At 35.2% G+C, this 15,246-nt stretch overlaps 1 protein-coding gene across 1 annotated transcript; it reads left to right on the top strand.

The window, feature by feature from the left end:
* Positions 1–323: 323 nt before the first annotated feature.
* LOC144432499 (NADPH oxidase 2-like) lies at positions 324–13,955 on the top strand. Its single transcript, XM_078120717.1, has 14 exons — positions 324–368; positions 2,154–2,246; positions 3,671–3,781; positions 5,617–5,847; positions 6,676–6,788; positions 7,785–7,865; positions 8,099–8,216; positions 8,746–8,838; positions 9,702–9,836; positions 10,349–10,467; positions 11,319–11,438; positions 11,807–11,999; positions 12,407–12,531; positions 13,281–13,955. Exons 1-14 carry the CDS (start codon positions 324–326, stop codon positions 13,405–13,407), a joined length of 1,704 nt encoding a protein of 567 aa, XP_077976843.1. The 3' UTR covers positions 13,408–13,955.
* Positions 13,956–15,246: the final 1,291 nt, after the last annotated feature.

Below are 15,246 nucleotides of genomic sequence, written 5' to 3'. Positions count from 1 at the left end.
CACTACACTGACAGCTGACAGGTGCTAGGACAAAAGTAGGTCACGAACAAGAAAAAACAAACAATTAAACAACCCGGAAGTGTTGCGGCACGTACGACAAAAACATTATCAATGCACGCACGTTGTTAATTACTGGTTGAAATACGACAATCTTTGTATTAACGTATTAACTCAAAATTCTCACAATCATTTGTTTATGAAACAAAAGTCAGACCGCGGAGAGAAACTTCTTCAGATAATCGCAGTCTAGTTCGACTTCGAATCAATAACGCTCGAGTTACCGTTGCTGCTGACGGGCGTTGCGGCGTGTTACATAACATGCAATGGGCGATTGGATCGTCAACGAAGGACCAAAATGGTTGATTTTGGTGAGTCACTGAGCTCGATTGTTGAGTGATGGCAGAGGAAAGTTTCAATGCAGAGAGGTATCTGATTGAGGCCCAATTCTTAAAGTTTTGGGTCGGCTTGTTGTCTAAATCTAAATATTTGTTGCCATATCTTAGGATTGACGATCGACAAAGCAGGACAAAGCAGTTCTAAACAAAGAAACAAATTTATCTCAAAATTAATATTAGACACTGCATGTCACAGAGACTTGTGTAGGATCATCCTACCTCCTGAAATTATACTTGTGCTGTTATTGTTGATATTCTGCTGAACAAGAAGAAGTATAAATAGTGAATATTTTTGGATGCAGGCTTCAATTTTAAATCACATGCTCTGCCTAGAATGGTAACATTACATGGTGTGTGTGTGTGTGTGTGTGTGTGTGTGTGTGTGTGTGTGGGGTAATAACTGTCTTCTAAGAACGAAAAAAAAAGGATTCACGTATACCTATGTATTACAAGGTTAGATAATTTTCTTTCCAAAAATGAAATTCTCCATACTTATGTCAAGAAATGAAATTTGTGCATGTCTACATTGTACATCATACATGTACGTTACCGCTATGACCCAGAACAATAGGATGTATTTATGTCTCTCTAATTCCTTTGGGCCATTGAGTATATAACTGAAGAAAGCAAGCTGTGCAAGAACTAAAGTCAGAATGGATACAATTGTTACAACTCTACATGTACTTGTGTCTGTCTCTTGCAGAGGATGATTCATATACATTTTGTACTTTTGTATATTGTAATACTGTCTGTCTTACATTGTATGTAGTGGTTGTAATATTAAACAAGGACTACAAAAAAGACAGTGTGTGACCATTTCAGAATTTTAACAGACAAAATAAAAATATGCATCATGTCTTGATTGTACACTACATGCAGAGTACACCAAGCAGATAAATACATCAATTGTATTACAATGTATATAAATCACCCTCTGCAAGAGAGACACATGCAATAATTGTATTACAATGTATATAAAACACCCTCTGCAATAGTCTTGCTGCTAGATGTTCGGGCTTTCCTTCGATACTATAAGCGAATGAAGTTCGCAGTGAGGGCTTGCCTCGATAGCGATGTTCGGTCGTGTGTCGTATTGTATCGGAAGAACATCCGAGGTCTAGCAGAATAGACTACCTCTGCAAGAGACAGACACATGCCTATTGTATTACAATGTATATAAACCACCCTCTGCAAGAGACAGACACATACAACAGTTGTATTACATGTATTTATACTACAGCTAGACCAACTTGGCCAATCAGAGGCCTTGATTTTGGTTGGTTATATGGAGCCATAACCCGCTCTTTCTTAGGGATATGTGACCTATATTACACTCAGCACTCAATTTGCATGCAACACTGAGATTACACAAAATTTTGAAAAAGATCCATTTGAGCCAATCATGCCATAGTATAAGTAAGATAAGATAGACCACCCTCTGCAAGATTCAGACAGGAATAAAAATTGTATTACAATGTATATAAACCCACTCTGCAAGAGACAGATGCATGTACATAAAACAACCGCATTACAATGTACATTTTGTAGACGTATATGTGAATCACCCTTTGCAAGAGACAGACACAAGCACCAATTACATCCATGCATTCTGACTGTTGTTCCTGCACTGAAGCACAGCTTATTTTACTTTCTTTTGCTTTAATTTCAGCATTGTGAGCACATATTGTATGCCTGATATTCCCTGTAAATTCACTTACCTGTATTCTGTGTTTTTCTTTGATATTTTCGTGTATTCAGATAATATGGTATGTTATTAATATTGGTCTGTGGATTGGTATTTTCTTCAAATATGACGGATTGGAATATTATTACACCAAGACTTTGACTGGGGTAAGTGTTACTAATTACAAATGTACTGTATTATCATTATGATGGGCTCAATATGATAATAAAACAATCGAACTTTAGAAATTTTGCTCAACGTGTGCACATGTACATTCATACAGAATTTAGTGAAAAGCAATACAACAAGAGATGTTTGTGTTATCAAATACCAGATTTCAAAAGAAATACTTAATTAAGTTGTACATGTATGTTTACAAATTGTTTATTGTGTAACATCTAAAATGTCACCTAAAATGTTCAACTGAAACATACATATACATGTATGACAGTGGGAATTGAGGTTTTGGTTAGTTGAAACATATGACAGCAGCAGCGAGGTTTCGGTTTACTAAGATAGACACATACTAATACTGTTGTTGAGACATGTAGGCATAAACTATCGAATGGACGTTGGTCTAATTATGCTCTCCCTAGGGTAGCATTTCTGATGATTTCCATGATCTTGCAGTATACATTTTGGGGAGGACTAGAGTTTAGACTATCTTAATTACAAGGTGATTACATCTACACAACAGAAGTATCACTATCCTCCACTTGTGTAATCTACTACATGCAACAACAACAGTTTTAATTTGTGTCTATCTTACTCTTATTATAATATTAAACCGATACCTCGATTGCCGTTGTAGTAAGTTCAAATCCAGTGTGTTGGGCACTGAATGTAATCAATGCATTCACAGTAATCATAGACCCTGGAGTGAATTTACATCATGCATGTAGTACTCATGATTTTAATCTGATCGAGTAAAGGAAATACTATTGGTCATTTTACTGCTAAGCATTCTCGTAAGCCAGAGCACATATTTCTGCTGACACAACGAAATGTACATTTTGAACGGTACCGTAAAGAGGCCTGTGGGTTACAAATCGATGATGCCAATAAGTTGTATTTCTTACTAATACATAGCCTCTCTTTGTGGCAAAGTTGAAATTACACCATTGCATCCCCATCTCATGTTATCACATACACACTCACACGACATACATGTATGCATTTGCACTTAGATTCAAACCAGATCAAACTGTTGGGTTGTCAAGGGCAACATTATGTTTAAGGTTGTCAAGGGCGACATAGTAGTTAAACCTGATATTGAGGATGACGATATGTAGTTGTTTAATTCAATCACACTGTCTTTATTTTTGCTTGAGTCATCCTTGTGACATACACATTTACATATTACTAGTGCTGAGTATTGCCAAGTTAAACAAGACAAAAATGTAAACATGAAAATACAAAGAACAGTTCAAGAAAAGATACATGTAAAGGTAATACATGATTGAATTAAATGACTACCTTCCCTAAAGACAAGATTCTAATCATACACCAGGCTGTAATCACTTCCTTGTCTGTGCTGTACTGTAATTCACACCTACATGTATTTGTTTTATCCTATTCTATTTCATACCAGGAAGGATTAGGTGTTGCCAGGGCCAGTGCAGCATGTCTGAATTTCAACTGTATGTTGGTTTTACTGACTGTTTGTCGTAATCTGATCTCCTACTTGCGAGGCTCATGCACAGTAAGTATTTATACAGTTACTTCATACTTTATAATGCACCGCTGAAAACGGGATTTACACTATCAAATACATTACAAGTACTTTATTGCTGTTCAGACACTTAATTCTCTCAGTTTCATGATATGTGACCTTTCGTTGTGATTTATTTTTCATCGACAGCTAGGCTCTTACTATGTATTTCTTACAGCAGTGGTTTATGGTTTGGGTATAATTCCTTGAAAAAGCCACCACTGAGGGCGCTTGACTTCATCGCTATGCACACAGACAAGTGATATACATGACTCATACAATTAAGATAATTTTCTTCTGCTACTGAGGTTTTTAAATTCTATTATATTTGACTTCAAGAGTTGGAGACAAAGTAAAGTCACTAAAAGTACATGTGTTTCATTTTTGGGTTGTACCAGGAACACATAAAGTATAAACAGTGTAAAAGATACCAATGTAAGTGTACATCTTATGATGTCCATTGAATCTATATAGTGGAATTTAATACATTGCATGCTGTGATGTTGTATCGCACAATGAATTTGATAGGAATATTTGTGCTCAATAATGAAATCCTACGGTACTTTGACTGACATAGTGTGATACCCATGACACAGAACAGTATCAGCTTACCACAGTGTGATACCTTTACATAGAATCAGCTGACCTGTTGAAAGGGGAAACTAAGATATCAAAATACACACATGTACAGATTCATTATTAGGCCCAATAAAAATAGTTGTTTGGTTCTGGTTATCCGACCCCACCTAGTTTTTCACGCCGACCTTAAACTATTTTTTACGTATTTGAGGAAAAAACTAATAAAATCGTGAAAAGTGTGAAGTCTCACAAAAAATAGTGAATACGGAAACTGACATCAACTGAAAAAGAAAATATCAAACTGTTCTTCCAATCTGTAATGGCTGTGCATCTGATGAGAAGAAACCAAAAACACAGAGACCATATCAAAAACAACGGAAAACATAACTACCTGAACTAGACACTCACGTATGAAAATTTAAAAAAAAGATAAAATGAAAAAATCTACCTACATGTACCCCACCTATTTTAATATTGAATGTAATCGGAACCACACAATTTTTTTTACGCCTTATCACCAGTATGTTATTTGTAATGAAAAGCACAAGGTTTGCTTTGCATTGATACAATGTAAAAAGATCACTAATCAGTAAGTAGATAGAAAGAAGCATGACAATACAATAGCAGAAATCAGTACCCACCAGAACAATTTACCTCATGCTACATGTAGAGGGTCAAAATAGAACAAGAAGGTTGATTTATTCTTGCATGCACCTATAGTACCAGTAATGTATGTACATTTGTATAGCGCATGGAGTGGAAGTTGTGGTGTCGACCAAGAAATCAAGTACAAAATGTAGTCACGTTTACTTTTATGATAAATCTAGTTGGTAGAATTCTACTGCAGGTACTGAGAATTGGGTCAGTCTTGTTACAAAACTAATGTACATCATAACATGTATGTGATGTTCTGGTGATGAGCACTTGATTTTGTATTCTGTATGAAGTGGTTTATGATTTTAGATGCAGTCTCGACAGCTTTGTCCTCATATAACAGTTTCGTGAATTTGCATGAGATTCCATAATTATTCATTGGTATTTACAGGCAAATTGAATCAAATTATTATTATTTTTTATTTTTTTATTTTTTTTATTTATTTATTTATTTATTTATTTATTTATTTATTTATTTATTTATTTATTTTTTTTTGGGGGGGGAGAGTAAGAGGGTGGTATAGGGGTAACACGCTCATCATCAGAAAGTTAATATTTTCCATTTGTGATTCATGTCAGTTTTTATTTCACAGTGTTGTAGAAGAAGTATACGACGTCAACTGGATAAAAATATCACTTTTCACAAAGCCTTGGCCTACATGATATGCCTGCATACAGCGTTGCATGTAGGTGCACATTGTTTTAATTTCAAGGGTTTTATGGATGGACACATGAGTGATGAAGACACTTTAGCTGCCAGACTTAGTAGTCTCCCAAGAGAACCAGACAATGCATGGTTGAATCCTATCAAACACTCAGATCAGGTGAGTTTGCATTTGTTTGTACTCAATAAACTTGCTCAAATAACTATCTTTATATATTTTACTGGATGGTTTTGTAAGTTTTCATAACTTGCTCTCCCAAGAAGACTCGTGAGGGCTGCCCTCTTGTGGGTGTAGAGTGAATGCAGGAAGAAACCGCGGTGGTATTTGTCGAGACAAAAAGGATTAGTAAAGTGCGTTCTTAAAAATGATTAAAATGATTTAGGTTTGAATTAGGGTAAACATGATGTCATCACAAAAGGATATCCCATAAACCCCAAAACACAAGATTATCCCATAAACCTTTGCAGGAAAACACGGGTTATCCCATAAACCCTTGCATAAAAACACAACGAGGTTATCTCATAAATCTTTGCAGGAAAACACAAAAGAGGTTATCTCATAAACCTTTGCAGGAAAACACGAGATTATCCCATAAACCCTTGTAGGAATACGAGAGAGAGAGAGAGAGAGAGAGAGAGAGAGAGAGAGAGAGAGAGAGAGAGAGAGAGAGAGAGAGAGAGAGAGAGAGAGAGAGAGAGAGAGAGAGAGAGAGAGAGAGAGAGAGAGAGAGAGAGAGAGAGAGAGAGGGGGGGGGGAGAGGGGGGAGAGGCTGTAAGGCAAATATAATAAATTGTCTTTGAGGAAAACACAAGAGATTATCCCATAAACCCTTGCAGGAAATCTACAAATGGTCAGACACATGTCAAGTGCAATAACATTTCAGTTTAGTAAGTTATTAATGTGCTGTTTTGTTACCCATAATGTATGTTAGTTAATAGAAGTCTGATCAGACTTTTCCTTTTTTTCTTCATATCCTTTCCTTTACAGCCATTTGGTTTGGGTCTTGTAGAAGTTTGTTTTACAGTCATTGCTGGGTGGACAGGTGTTATTATAACAATGGTTCTTATTGTCATGGTAACATCATCCACAGAAACAATCAGGTAAGAAGAAGTGAATTTTTGTGAAACAAGAAGTAGGAGAAAATCTTGAATTGAAAATGTCCAGACTGAATTTGATGTTGTACAATCGATATTACCATGATGGACGTTTATTGACAGGCTAAGATAAAGCCATAGTTATTGGGTCTTTGGATAGATGTAAATTAAAACATTTTCTTGATGTTATCCCTGTCAATGAGGCTCATAATTACACTGAGAGTTTTACTAACAGAGCTGACCAAAGCAGGACATCTCAACAGTGCTATAGGTATTAATATCATGATCATACACAAATCATAAAAGTGATAATAATCTTAATGGCCTGGGTATGGGTTTTGAGACCTCGGTTGTATGGGGGAAAGGCCCAACTGTAGGAGGTCCTGAAAGTTTGAGTGGCTGGCTTGGAATCTGTACATTGCAGGTTTGAGCCTTCCTGCTGCCGTTTGTTTTGGGGCAAGATTTGAATCACAATTGTGCCCCAGTCAACCCAGCTGTATAATTGGGGACCTGGTAGGATAGAGGTTGCAAAGTGAATGCTTTAATCCTATGTGCTTATAAAGGCTGCCGTGGATTGTATACTCCCAAGGAGTTGAGGAAGTTAAAGGGCCATTGTGTCGCTATAGATCCATGCCAGGGGTAATAGTGAGTGGCCTAAGGGGCTTTGTCACTATGAGTCGAAAGATGAATAGTGACAGAACTCTCCGGTCATGAGTATTTTCCAGCTGAATAAAGAAAATTATGAGGGATTAATATAATTATACCGTCACTAGCATGATATATAAAATATCAGGAAAAATGTTTAACTTATTTTGAGTACCACAGAAGCAATGATGTAGACATGTGTTGTTGGGGCCTGTAACAACCAGGGTGTATATAAATTCCATATTTTTTTCAGTTTTATTCAAATGCATTCAACTTGGCTTGTGTCAGGTGTAAATGTGATCTCTTGCTTCAAAAATTTCTCATTAATTCTACTCATGTTCTTGTTTTTTTTTGTAGGCGGTCATATTTTGAAGTATTCTGGTTTACACATCATCTTTTTGTGGTATTTTTTGCATTTCTTCTCGTCCATGGAATAGAGTAAGTATAAGGACTTTGTGTTTGTACAGACTGTAAAATACATTGCCAGGAGAATCCACAGTATTCCTCATCTTCCTGTCAGTGATATACAAAGAGTTCTAAAATACGTCTTTTTGGTCAAAAAGATTACTATTATTATTATTGATATTATTAATATGTTTGTAGAAATTGATTGAATGTATTTCAATTCTTATAAATTATCACAATCTATCCCGACTCCCAATCCTATACAGGGGCATCGTTCGGTACCAAACCAATGTAGATGAACATAATCCTAAGGAATGCCATGACAAGGAATGGGGTCCGGATAAGGAATGTCCAGATCCAGAATTTTCTGGAAGCTCGCCAACTGTGAGTAGATCTTGTTCAAAAAATATAAATATTAACATAATAATAAGTGGTTTGTCATATCAGTGCAAGTGTGTTGTTACTTCCAGGTATTTGGCTATTGGCCATCACAGAGGAACTTCTAACAATATAATTATACCACGGAGTGCTTGGAAAAACAAAAGATTGTATCGTTTATCCACAGGGGGTGCTGTTGAAAGAGTATTTTTGACTGGACGAGTATTTTTGGCCAGAGTTGTACAGCACTGTAGTAATTGTAAAGCTTCATTTCTCAGGATTCATGTAATGACAAAAAGTTGACAGTTCATTCAAATTATTTTGTTTTTTGTCTTAATGATGTAATATTTAGTCACTGTTATGACCAGTTTCACATGGACTTTGTGAACTGCTATTTATACTGCCAATGTTAGCATCCATATGATCAATATTTTAACACTTATTTTGTGTAATTTGCAGCACTCTAGTGTCACACTTGTTTTGAAATTGGCAACAAAATTGTCACATTGATAATATTTTGCTTTGACTTTCTCAGACTTGGATATGGCTTCTAATTCCTATCGTAATGTATCTGATAGAACAAGGTGTCCGATTGGTCAGAAGTTGCCAGACAGTGAACATCACAAAGGTTTGTAACCAGTCAAATTGTATGTTAGAAGTGACAGTTTGTCCACTGCCTTTCTAAGGGTGGCATGGCAGGGTATTTCAACATATTGGGTGAAAAAATTGCCAGAGTCTTACTATACAACCATTCATTATCATAATAACACTAAACCCATGAAGGATGGCCCTCACTGAACTTCTTGGGAGACAAGTTTTATATACTTAGAGAACTATCCAGTATAAATAAAGATTATTATTATTATTATTATTATTATTTTGATAATATATACATGTACATGCATGTATTAACTGTTATCCACAAATTCTGTAATTTATACATACTGTTAATTTTGTTACACATTTCTATCCATTCTGTAAACATTTTTGCGGTCTAGCTTATGGTTATGTATTTATGAATTCCTGTCCCGTCTATGTTGATAGTAACCCCCTTGTTTTACAAATTTTGCCACAATAAAAAAGAACACAAAACACAGGAAAGACAGAAAAAGAAAAGACGGAGGGGTGGCTCTGGAAAAAAAAAAATACAATATAAAAAACCTGATGTACATAAGTCACAATTACAATTTAACTTGTTCCATACATGACCACTTTTGGAGATGTATCATATTATTATATTGGCTTTTAGTTTTTTCGACATTTTGAGCTTGTTTCACGATACAACAAAATCATTTAATATTTGGAAGAGTCTCCTAAAGTTTACAATTGTATTGTAAAGAAATTGCTTCCCAAGGAGCAGTAAAAAATTAGCTAATAATGAAAAATCTGTTACATCTGTGATATTTGTCATTGTAACCCTTATTTCTGTGATATGGTGTACATGTATATATAAATAGGATGTATCACATTATATTTGTAATTTTTCCCCAGGTTGTCAAACACCCATCTAGAGTCATAGAACTTGTGATGAAGAAAAGGGGATTTGCAATGCTACCAGGACAGTATGTGTTTATCAAATGTCCCAAGATATCTCGACTAGAATGGCATCCATTTACCCTGACGTCGGTAAGTTGTGGATACTATGGGTAACGTCATTGAAACCACCAATATGTAAATGAAGGTACTGATTTCTAGGAATGCTGTATTTCAGTCATGTGTTTGCAGTTTTGAAATATATCAAAGTCTCTCTCATCTTGGACATTTGTGCAAAAAAGCAACCAAGATGAAACAGAAAACTTCTCCATAAATATGCATCTGGTAGTATACCCTGTGTATGACAGTACTCAACAATATTTAAGTTAATTTCAGAACAAATTCTTGTGTTTGTGTGATTCCTTTGAGTGCCATAAGTTTTCATCATACTTCAAGTAGAGCTTTTGTATGCTATTTTTTATATTTAATATTTCATCTTTTTTGCTACTCTTCATAATTATGATGGGTTTTTGAGATGTTGTTTATTATAAAAATTGTTGAGTGTCACCTTTTGCAATGTTTTATACCCAACTTTGTTAAAGGTAACATTTCCAAACTTCAAAGAATCAAGTGACAATTTTATCTCAATTCTGTAATTAACTCAGGCACCAGAAGAAGATACATTTAGTGTTCATGTACGTCTGGTTGGTGACTGGACTGATGCATTGGCCAAGACATGCCGAGTGGATGAAGATGAGTTCCAGGAATCATCTCAAATGCCAAGGTTAGTTTTACCCTGATACAGTGTGAAAAATATGAAAGCATTTGCCAGGAGACTGTCACTGACTGTATGTAACATACATGTAAGATCAAAGCCGATTTTTTGGCATGTTGCAGTTGTTTACCTTCAAAGTTAACAAGACTTGTACAGCTGAACACAGTGAGATTGTAGTAAAGATGTTGTTATTCAGCAAGTAAAGTAACCACAGCTTACCAAATGATGGGCTTTTGATCATACTTTTGATCATACAGACAAAGTAATGGGTAGTCTAGAGGCTATTTTTGTGGCTTTGATGATCTCTTCACTTTATCTAGCTCAATGAGAAATCATGAACCGAATGTTGTTCATACAAATGAGTAAACCCCTAACTGTTAGATTGTTATAAACAATGTATAAGTAGCATCCTGATCTGATAAATATACCATATTTGGACATTATGTAACTGCCCCAGTAAACACTGACTTATTATTGGGCAGAATTCTGGGATTACCATATATGGACATTATGTAACTGCCCCAATAAACACTAACTTATTATTGGGCAGAATTCTGGGATTACCATATTTGGACATTATATAACTGCCCCAATAAACACTAACTTATTATTGGGCAGAATTCTGGGATTGATTAACAAAGACATCGTGGGTTTCTTCATTCGAATTTGAAATTTCATTTCTGGACCACATCAAAATAAGCTAGATGTGTAGTGAGAACAGATTTGATGCCACAGATAGCCCCTAGACTGAGTAATGGGTTCCACCCTATGGTTTGTTGAAAACAATGCATATCAATTTACATAACAATATGTGGGTGCTCCAATTATGCTATTGCTTACTTATATTTAATATTTTGTAGTCTTGCAGTTGATGGTCCATTTGGTACAGCAAGCACTGATATATTCCGATATCATGTTGGTGTGTGTGTTGCTGCTGGAATTGGTGCTACACCATTTGCCTCAGTCTTGAAGTCGATGTGGTACGTAATGTTCAGAGTTCAGACAACAGTATGATATATATGCTATGCCCAATAGATAACCCTGAATACAGTACAATGTAGTAACCAGTGAACTTTTTAAAACGAGAATTATGCAAATGAAAAAGGGTGCAATTAAAGTACTCATAGTGAAGTTTTAAAAGTGTTTAAGTTACGTTAAGTCATTCTTACAAGCTAGAGTATGTTTTTCCCATAATGCAACAAATAATGAATGTTGTACAGTTTCCAGAGAGTCATGTAGTTTTATGATAATGTATTTAAGCATGTGAAACAGACTGTATACATCTTAAATATTGCAAATTTGAGAATGTAGATTTGGAACATGGTTCTCTCTTCCTTGACATTTACAGGTATAAATACAACAACCCTGACGTTGAACTCAAACTACAGAAAGTCTATTTCTACTGGATATGTCCAGACACCAATGCCTTTGAGTGGTTTTCAGACCTACTTCAACACTTAGAGGAACAAATGATGGAGCAAGGAAAAGGCAGTTTTCTGGATTACAATATTTATCTAACCAAAGGCTGGGACGTTAACCAGGTTACTATGTGCAACATTTGATGATTCTTGGTTTCAAAATATTAAAGTGGTCGTATGGATGAGGATTGGGTAGTTATTTTGAATTTTGAATTTACGATACCCAATCCTCACCCATATGACTACTTTAATTTGCATGATTTTAACTGAGAATGGGTTAAAGTTAACAGTAAAACTTTGATAATTTCATTTCAGAACTACAGCAATTAATGTTTTAGACAACCCAAATTGATAAAAAAAATTTAGATTTTCCACATTTTAGAGGAAAGGATATTCAGCATGAATGGAAGCTTTATGGGAAATGCAAGATATTGGTATTCCTAAGAATAATATTGATCAGATTTAAGTGGAAACGCTATAATTAAAAACTCTTAATTTCATAAATATGTTGATATTCTTTCTATTGTTAGGCAAGGAATATCTATTTACATGAAGGTGATGAAGCGGATATTGTGACAGGGTTGAGACAGAAGACACATTACGGTAGACCACAGTGGGATCAAATATTCCCTGGCATAGCACAGGCACATCCAGGGTAAGCTCTTAAATTAATTGTCACACCCATAAATTAATGGAATGTTCCATTTAATACTGCTATTAGAGGATATTGTGTACAAACAGGTGTCCTTGCCGCAATATGAATATTCAACTCAGAGACGGAATCCTGAATTCATACAAGGATTATTATGTACATTTATAGTTTTACAAAAGCCAAATTTCATATTTTCACACACAAAAAAACATTGTCTGATACTTTTCGTAGATGCTTTCCATCAAAGATACCAGATAGATATCAGTGAAAATTTGTTGTTTTCAAATAAAGACTAAATCGTTGTCAAATACCTCCACATCAAAGTATATTTAATATGATTTAGTAGACATTATTGGAATTCTATATGCAGCCAACCAATCAATAAATTAACTAACAAACCCACCCATCAACCAACCCACTCATCAACCCACCAACCAACCAACCAACCACCCACCAGCCAATCCAACCACCAATCAATAACCAACCAACTGACCGACCAACCAAACAATTAACCAACCCACCATTCCAACCACCCACCCACCAATTAATACAACCACCAATTAATAAGCAACTGATCAACCAATCAATCAACCAACCAATCAATCTTTTTCATCAGTAGGCCTCAACCCATTATATAAAATCAAGTTTGATCTGAAATCTGCAACATAGTATGTGACAATACCAGCACTATTAAATCAACATACTAAATGTATAAATAATAGAAATGAACACACATCTTTTTTATCATACAGCGTGAACATTGGTGTGTTTTACTGTGGACCAAAGTCTCTATCAGGAGTACTACACAAGAAATGTAATGAATATTCTACTATCAGACAGGAAGGATCAAGATTTCATTATAACAAAGAAAACTTTTAAAGGATAGGAGAGGGGCTTTCTTGGGACAGATATGCTCACACAACCTAATCCCAACATAATCCAGAATAAATGAAAGTAGAAACTTATCAACAATCAAGAGTATTCACAGTTTTTACAGCAGGAAAGAAGAAATATCTGGTGAAAAGAGGATCATGGCTTTAGGATATTTGCATCAGTGCTGTTTTTTCAGCATATATTGGTCACCAACAGTGAACAAATAACAGTAAACCATAGAGTTCAAAATAACATATGGAAGAATGTAAAGGGGTCAGGTATATGCACATTGAACCTACCCTCTAAGTTACCTGTTATAGCAATGCAATGCAAAAGTTTGATTTTGACCCCCATCCACCCCTTTGTTAATAATAATATGTTATTTATACTGGATAGTTCTTTAAGTATATAAACACTTGTCTTCTAAAAAGTCCAGTGAGGGCCATCCCTCGTGGGTTCAGTGTTCCCTCCTCACTGTAACTTCTAGCAACTTTCTCTGCAAGAGTTTTTTTTTTTACTACCCCCTTCCCCAATTACCTGCCTGTTATAGCAACTATCACAGTCTGTGAGAGTTCATTGATTAGATCACTAGTTACCCTTTAGTTAGTTACTTGTTACCTCAAAAACTACTTTAGTTTGAAACGTTAAGAATTATTTTCTACAATGGGTATTGTACAGCCTGGCTATGAAAGATACAATTCATATACATCCATTTTATGAAATCTCGTTAAATTAATTTTATAAAAAATAACCAATAAACCTGTGAAATGTACAAGTGTATATATTGAAATACCCTACATTTTATATGAAAAACTGAAGAATACCTGAACTAAAGTAGGATATGTTTTTCAATTAATCCACTATAATAGCTTATACAAACCATGTCTAAGATTTGTAGATAACTTAGTGACTGCATGGGATGAAATATTTAGTAAATTGTGTATTTAAATTTTGAAGATTTTCAAGTTTGCTTTTAATAAGAAAGCAACATATGGGTAGTATTGAAAAGGAAACACAGCCAAGTGCCAAAACTACTGAACATTATTGCATTTATATCAAGATACTTTATTTGTAGTTAGTTTTTTTATGCATTTGGTAAAATCAAGAAGTTTGGTGACTTGGCTACATTTTGTTGTCTGTTTTTATCATGGCATGTCTTATAGATGTACAGGAGATTTGGTCTTAACTTGCAAATGCTATTACACGATATATCAAGATCAGTGAGACTGATCACAAGTTTTCTTGTTGAGATAGACACAATCGAGATAAGGCACAGACACTCCTAGTTACAGTGTCTGCTGTGTACTTTGTTACAGTTGTGTTTGTTTTTGTTATGATTAACAAAATACAAAGCAGAAACTGTGTAAGGGATGTTTGTGTGTTATCTTTATTGTGTCTACAGAGCAGACACTGTATAAGGGATGTTTGTGTGTTATCTTTATTGTGTCTACAGAGCAGACACTGTATAAGGGGTGTTTGTGTGTTATCTTTATTGTGTCAACAGAGCAGACACTGTGTAAGGGATGTTTGTGTGTTATCTTTATTGTGTCTACAGAGCAGACACTGTGTAAGGGATGTCTCTGTGTTATCTTTATTGTGTCTACAGAGCAGACACTGTATAAGGGATGTTTGTGTGTTATCGTTATTGTGTCTACAGAGCAGACACGGCATAAGGGATGTTTGTGTGTTATCTTTACTGTGTCTACAGAGCAGACACTGTGCAAGGGATATTTGTGTGTTATCTTTATTGTGTCTACAGAGCAGACACTGTGTAAGGGATGTTTGTGTGTCATCTTTATTGTGTCTACAGAGCAGACACTATGTAAGGGATGTTTGTGTGTTATC

The sequence above is a fragment of the Glandiceps talaboti genome, chromosome 3 (assembly GCF_964340395.1).
Source record: "Glandiceps talaboti chromosome 3, keGlaTala1.1, whole genome shotgun sequence".
In the NCBI taxonomy this organism is placed as follows: domain Eukaryota; kingdom Metazoa; phylum Hemichordata; class Enteropneusta; family Spengelidae; genus Glandiceps; species Glandiceps talaboti.
The sequence above is the reverse complement of the archived record's forward strand: the minus strand, read 5'-3'. Positions and strand labels throughout refer to the sequence as shown.

What these genes read in the sequence shown, in the direction of transcription:
- LOC144432499 (XM_078120717.1), top strand. Translation starts at nt 324, where the DNA reads ATGGGCGATTGGATCGTCAACGAAGGACCAAAATGGTTGATTTTG. An exon ending in ACACCAAGACTTTGACTGGG is followed by an intron (nt 2,247 to 3,670) that starts GTAAGTGTTACT and finishes ATTTCATACCAG; the next exon opens with GAAGGATTAGGTGTTGCCAG. An exon ending in AAGGCTGGGACGTTAACCAG is followed by an intron (nt 12,000 to 12,406) that starts GTTACTATGTGC and finishes TTCTATTGTTAG; the next exon opens with GCAAGGAATATCTATTTACA.